Source organism: Bemisia tabaci, chromosome 1 (genome assembly GCF_918797505.1).
Source record: "Bemisia tabaci chromosome 1, PGI_BMITA_v3".
Lineage (NCBI taxonomy): Eukaryota > Metazoa > Arthropoda > Insecta > Hemiptera > Aleyrodidae > Bemisia > Bemisia tabaci.
Genome location: NC_092793.1, coordinates 5305780 through 5314611, shown reverse-complemented (window position 1 = coordinate 5314611; position 8832 = coordinate 5305780). Strand labels below are relative to the sequence as shown.

Below are 8832 nucleotides of genomic sequence, written 5' to 3'. Positions count from 1 at the left end.
AAAGTTCAATATCGACTGGACAAAATAATAACGCAATGCCGTTTGTAATGAGTCGGTCAATGTCGATCAGTGGGGAACTCTGCCGTGATGAGGAAAAACGTCATATGATCATTCGCATGTTGCCAAATTTCCTCTCAGGAAATTTTCATTTTTGAAGAAAGTAATGAACATTTTCTCTAGAAATGTTTAGACTGTTTAGATCAAATTTCGAATGAAATTCTCTGAAAAATCGGAAGAAAAATGTTTATTAATAACCCCGAAAACTCGTGATGTATCAAAGGAAATTTGGCAACGCCTGAAGGTTCATGTGGCGTTTTTCCCTAGCACCAGATGATACTTTGCCGTATGAACTTGAAAAGCATCGCGGAAATATCTAATAGAGAATGCGAGGCGGATGCGTTAACACCATCATTAGATACAGCTCAACTCGTTAGTGCATCATTATACGCTCCTGAGGTGTAGCCTCGCGTCCACGATTCTCATGGTGCAGTTGCGGCTCGACACCAGTCTTCTGGAGATCAATCAAAGTTCACGAGTGAGACCGCATGAAACAACACATTCGCAGTGATTTGCAAATGGAACATGATTGTTACGCCAGTTTTTGAGACTTGGTAGTGGTGTTTTAGGGCATCCTTCTGCGTGCCTCAGACCATACACCTTGTCTGAAATTGTGTTTTCAGGTGTGAATAACGGACCAGGAGATTGGGACTCCTTGGTTTTCTCGAGTTTTTTTGTTTTTTATTTATTGAATTATATCTCTGAAAGTGTGCAAAAAAAAGTGTGACGGACTCTTACGACGTTCTAGATTTGGTTGTACATTACCTAATTTCGATGGTTATTTGCCCATATGTGACACTGATATCTTGACAGCCGATTTGTAAATTTTAATAGAAGTGTAAACCACCTGCCTCCTGAGCAGTCTCACCAGAATTTTTAGTCTTGTCAGGAATAAGGTAAGCAGTCCTTAAAAGTTTGAGAATTTAAAATACTTTACATGTAGATAATGAAGAAGCAAATGTTCGTGACAGTCACCGATAAAAAGAACCTTAGTCACGGAGACAGTTTTTTGTGGAGATCAATTTTGGTTATTTCATTTTCAACTGATACCTTACTGATATCTTACAGACTTTTCGACAGCCTCGTTCACAAACAGGACTAACGGGACGGACTGATAGGTCGTGGTTCAATAGGTTGTGTAGAATTGCATTTGAATCCGAAAATGTTGAGCCCCTAGCTAGAGAGATTGATATTTCCCATTTTTTTCTCAAAATTATATTTTCCTAAATTTCAACCAACGAAACATCGGTTTGTGTCAGTGTCGGCATTTTTTCTGCCAAAATTCACGAGCGAAAATGCACTTAGATATCCCTGAGAGGTGGTTTCTGCATCTAAATTTTGAAATTTCTCCATACGGTTATTTTTTCGATGGGCGGTCTCTTTTGCTTGGAATATGATGAAAATCGTACTTCCTTTTCATTTTTCAGCGTGCTGAAGATCAAGCAACGTATATTAATACATTGAAATTGTATTTTGTCGTGTTCAATTAGTGTTCGATTCATTTTTAAGCCACGTGTAACATTGGAATAAGTATACGACACTATACAACGTGCATTTTAACAAGGTTTACATTTGCAAGAACTATCCTCCCATATATGTAAATTTTCTTGGGATGCGATATTCATACAATTACACCAGATAAAAGAAAACCCGAAAAAAGAAAGGATAGTGGACGAAAAAGAGGAGAGCCGGGGAGAAAGGAGAAGAGAAAGAAGGGGAAAAGGAGGAAGGAGAGGAAGATAGCGGTAAGAGAAAGAGGAAAAAAGTAGGGGTGGGAAAAGGACAGAGGGAGAGGGGAAAGAGAGGAAGCACGGAAGGAGAGGAGTCCTATTACCACTACGGAAAAACTTCATAATAGTAAATACTGGAAGTACAGTAGTAAAACAGTAAAGTAGTAAAATTGGACAATACGGTACGGTACAGTACAGTTAGTACAACAGTTGAGCTCTGAAATCCACTTGCTCTCAATATTACATGTTTTAATCGAAGGAAAATAGTATAAAGATGAAATGAAGTGAAAAACCTCACAAATGAATTACATCAAAATCACGTACATGTGCTGTCAAATTCTGATTATCAGAGAAAAAGTACCCGATATTACCTTACATAAGCTCATCATTATTTTTCACAACGTTTTAATCAATGAAAAATCTGCAATATTTTTTTCCCTCTTGATCGTGACTTACACACACAAAAATATGTCAAAATGACGTAAAAATATCGTGTAGTTACTTGAAACCTATTTATAAAAATAATGTATCATGTTTTTGGTCAATTCTCATTTGGATATAAGTATACAAAAGTAGCCACATATTATTTTCAAAATACCTACTCGTATTGCTTTCATCAATAAAGTTGTAAGTTGAGTAGTTCCTATTACGTTTAAAAATTCATTTACCTTTCCTTCCTTGTGCAAACACAGCTTTTAATCTTACGACCGCGCATACCTCCCAGTCTTGCAGGCAAATGTAATTACAGTTGAACGTCCAAGGTCACATTAAAGCAGAAGGCGTCATGTCAATCAGTTTGCGTTCAATTGCAAAGATAGCGAAGGAACAAACAAAGCAAGTCTGGAACTCATGGAAAAAGTTTGAATGATCTGCGATTCAGATATCCTAACGTCATGAGAGAACAAAAAACGTTGACAGTCTCTTGATCTCTATACTTTTACAGTATCTGCAGATAATCGACGACTACCATGGATTGAGTAAATGGTCGAGCGTAAAGTTTTCCCATCGCAAACAGGATTTTCCTATTAATTCATTGTCACCCCACCCCCCCCCCCCTCCAACCACGGAGGAACGTAACTCCATTTCAAAGTTGCCAAATTATCCCTCCCAAATCGTACCATTCGTCGCTTGGCTGACATAAGGGCGTAACCACACATTGAGATGAGCCCGGAAAATCATTGAGTTGTATGAACGACAGGGTTCATTGCAGAGCGTAGTTCAGTGGCGAGGCGTGAATTATCGATATTTCCCCATTTGAAACTACGGTGAAGAATCGATTATGAAGGTGTTCGTCACATTAGTCGGCCTCCTATGGTGTAGTGGTTGTAGCGCTTGCTCTATAATCGGGAGGTCCCGGGTTCGATTCCCGGCCAGGCGACCCGAGTTTGATGGTCTCAAACAATGGTTGCCTGGGGCTGGTTCAGTAGGGACGGAGGGGGATGGGACTTAAAGCGTGGGATTAGCCCTTGTGGGCTATTTGAAGTAGTAAAAAAAAAAAAAAAAAAAAAAAAAAAAAAAAAAAATTCACCCTGTTATTCGATCCGTTGACATAGGTTTAAACGGCAGATCAATCGATATATCGCAAATCACGCCCCGCCACTGGTGTAGTAACGAACTTAGGTATGTCAGGAGGGCGACGATTCATCTGGATTATCTTGGGCCTTTTTAACCGAAAATTTTACTGATTTTCCCTCTGATCTCAGGCAAAAATCAGGAAAAATCGAGACAAAAATCGCAGGAAAAATTGGATTGTCAATTTTGCAACCCTGGAATAGAGTTACGTTCTTTCGTCCTGGAAACGACGAATTCATAAAGCCGTCGCTCTCCTGGCATAAGGACGTAAGTGCACTTTACGGTGTAGCCTGTCGTCCGTATAACTCAATGCTTTCCCGGGCTTATCTGAGAGTGTAGTTACGCCAATTGGACGTAATTCTGCCAAACGGAACTATGTGCATTGAGACAGTTAGTTAGTTTGAGCCGCGAGACCCATAAGGATATATGCATACCAGGGCTCACGTCAGAATGCACGTAGTTCCATTTGACAGAAATGCGTCCAATTTGTGAGTCGAGCGACGAATCCACGCATTGTAATTAACCTAAACGTGCTGCGACTATAGCTGATCGATCATAATGACATAATTATCTCCACAGGATTGACGTCCGACGCTTCCACTTCCGAAGAGGAAGTGAAAATGTACCACAACGTATGATTCCTGCGGCGCGATCTCTCATGGTAATCATTTCAACGATTTTCATGCTCAAATTTCGCCAAAATGGATTATAAATTTGCCATCATTGGTAAAACATTTGAAGCCCGGAAAAATTATGTTCATGCGCTGGTGGACGAGTCAGCTCTTTTGAGAGAGAAATCTTGCAGTCAACTCCGATCTCTTTTGTTAGGTAAGAATAGTATAAAAACTTTGTTTTCGTTTTCATTTTTTTACACTTACAGGGTTTTTCCTGAATAGCATTTTTCAACGGAAAAATCGTGATAATCTCAGATTAAGATGATATTTTTGACGAGTTTTTGGTAATAACATCGATAGGATTTTTAACATCTGAGAGATTATTCTTGATCTTGTCGTAATTTTATGTCTATAAAATCGCATTCGATGGAATTGTTTCATCTGATTTTGCCACGATATTGCGCTACATTGCTGTCGAAAATCGTGATTTTATTACAAAGTCATGTGATGAGATGGCAATTTCTTATCCGATAATATTGCAATAAAGCGACGTCGCTATAATCGCGATACATTTTCCGATCAAATCGCAACTTATCGCTATCACTGCGCTTCTTGGGCTTCATTCCTCATTTCAGCTTTTGCAAGCTATTCCTCCTAATTTTGATTCCAACGTGCGATACACAAATACTATAGATTTTAATTTATAATTGAACAGCCGTAATGAAAATGCAATCAATTTATGCAAATCCTATATATAAAGGCTCCCTTAAAAAAAAAGAAGCTCACAACTGAACGCCTAGAGACCTCCACCATTAAATTGTGCTTTTCTGAAACGAAGAGTTTGATTGATAACTGACTTTCCCGCCTTTATTTGATGATGCCTCTCGAACAAACCCCAAATCAAACCGTATGTTGACGAGGCACTAGAAAAAAATGTTTGGCATGAGTATACACTATAGAGATTTGTTTTATAGGGGGAAGGTGCGAGGGTTGAACTGGACTACATTTTGAAATTTGGACCTATAGATTCTAACCCCGTTTAAAAACAACGTATGTGCCATTAGTTTTCCAATGCACATAAGTGTTTTTCCAGAAGAGCCAGAATTTATAGTTCCAAATTGCAAAATGCAGTCCAACTGATAAAGCGGTTTTCTACATGCAATATTTTTTCAATCGAGAATTTTTCCTGTTGTCCCGTTGCCATATCGCGCTAGGACAAAACACCGCATCTGGTGAATCACTATCAATGGCAATTTTGCAAGTTGGCAGTATTAATTTTCCTCCATTTAAATCGATCAAAAATATCGAATTTAGGAAAGACAAGCAGCCTCACCAAGGATCGATTGTTTTACATACATTTAAATGGATATAAAAATAGTTTTGCGAACCAGTAGCGTGGCGTGCTTTGCGATACATCGATTAATCTGTCATTTAAACCTATAAAAAGGATCGATAAACAGGGTGTTCGCAGCGAAAACCTTAATAATCGATTCTTTACCATGGCTTCAAATGGGGAAGTATCGATGGTCGATCATTCACGCCACGCCATTGATTACCTTTGATCCGCGTGCAAAACGTTCCAAGATTTAATACTGTGATTAATAAAATAGTTTTTTTGATGGGACAGACGACACGAGATTCAGCTCCATCTTCAACAGCTCCTCAAGGTCGATGGATAATCGGCAATTGAGAGAGAAAAATCTTAAACCACGTTCTTGAAATATTATTTTCTTTTCGAGTGGGTAAAAACCCCTTACGTAAAATTATTTAAAATGCTGTTGGAAGTGATCTAGAATTAAAAAGGAGCTTGAAAATTCTACAAAATAGAAACATCACAAACGATAAATTTTAATTACACTTATATTTCACTATGATTTATGGGATTGCTTTAAGCATGCGGATTAGTCACAAAACAATTGTGTCACTGTGGTTTTAAAATATATATATTTTAACTATGATTTCAACCAAGACTACCGTAAGAAAACGAAATATTCAAGAATCAAAGTTTTCATCAGCCTCAGTCTTAAATCTCATGAGATTATAATTTTTTGAAGGCAGAAATTTACAGTGTTATAATATAAATATTCTGACGCAACAGTTAAGATTTGATTGACACTTACTTTCTTTTTCGCCCGATGAATTTTTTTTCTCGGTTGTCACTTAAAAAAAAAAAAAAAAAAAAAAAAAAAAAAAAAAATTCATCGGGCGAAAAAAAAAAAAAAAAATTCATCGCGCGAAAAAGAAAGTAAGTGTCAATCACGTAGTTCCTGATTAAGAAACAAAGGATTAGTAATTAAGATTTGTTTTCAAAATTTCACATCTTCAGTTTCCATTCTTAAATGTTGTTTTGAACGGAAATTTTGTTTTTTCAGAGGAAAAGAACCTACGAACAAGCACTGATGACATTTTTTTACTGAGATTTCTGAGAGCGACGAAGTTCAACGTTTCAAAAGCTCACTCCATGGTGAGCCACATTATTGCTCGATGTTTCAATGTAATTTTTGGCATTTCATTAAACCAAAATTTCTTTAAAATTGGTCAGAAAAAATATCTCAATTCCTTCATTTTCTCAAAGTACTGTGGTTCTTAAATTATTCGTATTCATGCCTGACTGCAAAAAAAGGCAATAAGGGTATTAAGAATAATGTTTTCAGAAGAAACTCATCTTGCAATGAGTACGTATGAAGGTTTTTTTACCATTATTCTTTCAAATAAACTAATACGCTCTTCATTTTGCTTCCCGCGTTCATTTATGTTAATTTTGTTCGCAGCTCTTGGAACCTAACTTATGTGAAGACTTGAGATGCAGGCAAAAATTGTCAAAGCTATCCAATAATAATGCTTTCATCTATGCCTGAAACCACCATACTGACGTGCTAAAGAAGAACGTCGTATGAACATTCGAGAGTTGCCACATTTCCCCCAATAAAGAGTTTATTTTTTATGAGAATTATCAATAATTTTCCATTAAATTATCAGACTTTTTAGATCGAATTGCAAACAAAATTACCCGAGATAATAGAAGAGAAATTCCCACAAATTTCCTTGAAAATGTGTGATTTATCAAAGGAAATTTGGCATTGCCTGAAGGTTCATACGGCGTTTTCCCCTAGCACGGCAGCATACCCTATGCATATTTTTTACCTATTTAATAATATAATTATAAAATTTAATTATTAAATTTAATTTTTTTTAATTTTTATTTTTATTACTAAATTTAATTATTTTTATTTATTTTATAATTATTATTTTAACACTTATTATTTTTTACTTTGTTAAATATTTTTAAAGGCACACTGGATATTTTTACAGATACTGAAATATTATGCAGTGAAACAGAGAAGCCCGGAGATGTGCGTTCCTCCTAGGCCATCAGAAGTTATCCATTTGCTGAGAATGGGAATGCAAAGTTTTCTCGAAGATAGAACACGCGCAGGCTATCGAGTTGGCATTTTTAGATTAGGTTGGTTTCTATCTTTTCTTAATAGGTAAAGTCATCTGAGGAATAAAGTAAAAATGGAGATCTTTGGCGTAAAGTAATGGAGATAACCACCAATGTAACCGCGTATATTCGGATTAAACATTGTACTGGTGGACTACCGTACACTCATTCTTACAAGTTCGCCTGCAATACCAAAGTAGTCAACGTGAGCGGCTTGGGAGCAGTAATGTGGCCACGTTTATTCAAACATCATACTGATAAACTATTATCGAGTCATTGCAGTGTTTCGCATGCATTCTGATCAGTTCGCCTTCAATATAAATGTAGGCAATGTGAGCGGCTTGGGAGCAATAATACAATCAAGTTCATCCATTCTAAAAGAAAAATATCATGACGATGGCTTATATACCTTCAATGTACCTTCAGTGACTTTACCTCTGATACATTTTTTTACATTCCAGATAAGGTAGATTTCTCGCTCATCGGTTTAGACGACATTTTCTTAACCAACGTGATGTGCGCAGAGGCAGTCTCGCTGGAGCCGGAAACTCAAAAAACGGGTGTCGTCTGCATAATCGATCTAAATGAGTTTTCCTTGCATCAACATACTTGTTTATTTTCTCCGCACTACTCGAGTCGTACTTTTGAACTTGTTCAGGTAAGCATTTCCTCTTTATATCCCGCCATAGGTTATATCAGTCCTTCCATCCTTTTATAGAACAAATTCAAGGAGAAGGTAGTGAAATAGCTATTGATGTCCCTTTAGGATTCTGAATCAGAAATTTTTTCAAAATTCCATGAATTTTCCTCCCAAACCTATCATTCCCATGAAGCGGAAACCCAACTGTGGTGCGTATAGCGCAACGCTATTTTTCATAGGGTATTTCTATCTCCCTTACCCCTATATTTTCGGTATAACCCTATGATTCCTGAATTTCAAGCCACAAGCAAGCTTCACTTACTCAACGGCGTGATCAGTCGACCGCATCTTTCTTTATATGTTTTTTAATCTCTGCGGCAATTAGGAGGATGAGGTGATGTGGCTTTTTACACGGGCAACGTGTCTCGTAACTCGAAGAGACGCCACCTCGGTTCAAGCTTCAGCTTCGACATGTCCATCTCGCACTACCTACCTCTTGTGCTCCCGAAGGGACTGATACCTTGTAATGGTTCTAGTCTTAACTTAATAAAAAGCATAAGTCAAATCAATAACTATCTTCAATAATTTTTACAACCTGCTCTCCCACTTGAATAGCTATTCCTATTCTCGTAACACGTCTTGTGACATAGTACCAAAACCCATGTCATAAATACGGAACGTGTGACAAACTGCTTTTCGAGTCAGGTCCGGATCTACCTACTTGCTGCTTGTGGGTCGCCAGTATTTTGCCGCCCCTTCTGATTCGTTTGGAAACAT

The 8832-nt window shown here is 37.4% G+C and overlaps 1 protein-coding gene across 1 annotated transcript in view; it reads left to right on the top strand.

Annotated features, from left to right (window-relative positions):
- The first annotated feature begins 395 nt into the window (after nt 1-395).
- Nucleotides 396-8832, top strand: part of LOC109035226 (alpha-tocopherol transfer protein) — a 29295-nt gene continuing 20858 nt past the window's right edge. Inside the window, exons 1-5 of the mRNA XM_072306075.1 lie at nt 396-953; nt 3939-4187; nt 6346-6437; nt 7286-7436; nt 7877-8073. Of these exons, the coding sequence (XP_072162176.1) occupies nt 4061-4187; nt 6346-6437; nt 7286-7436; nt 7877-8073 (567 nt within the window). The 5' untranslated portion in view covers nt 396-953; nt 3939-4060. The remainder of the gene's footprint in view (nt 954-3938; nt 4188-6345; nt 6438-7285; nt 7437-7876; nt 8074-8832) is intronic.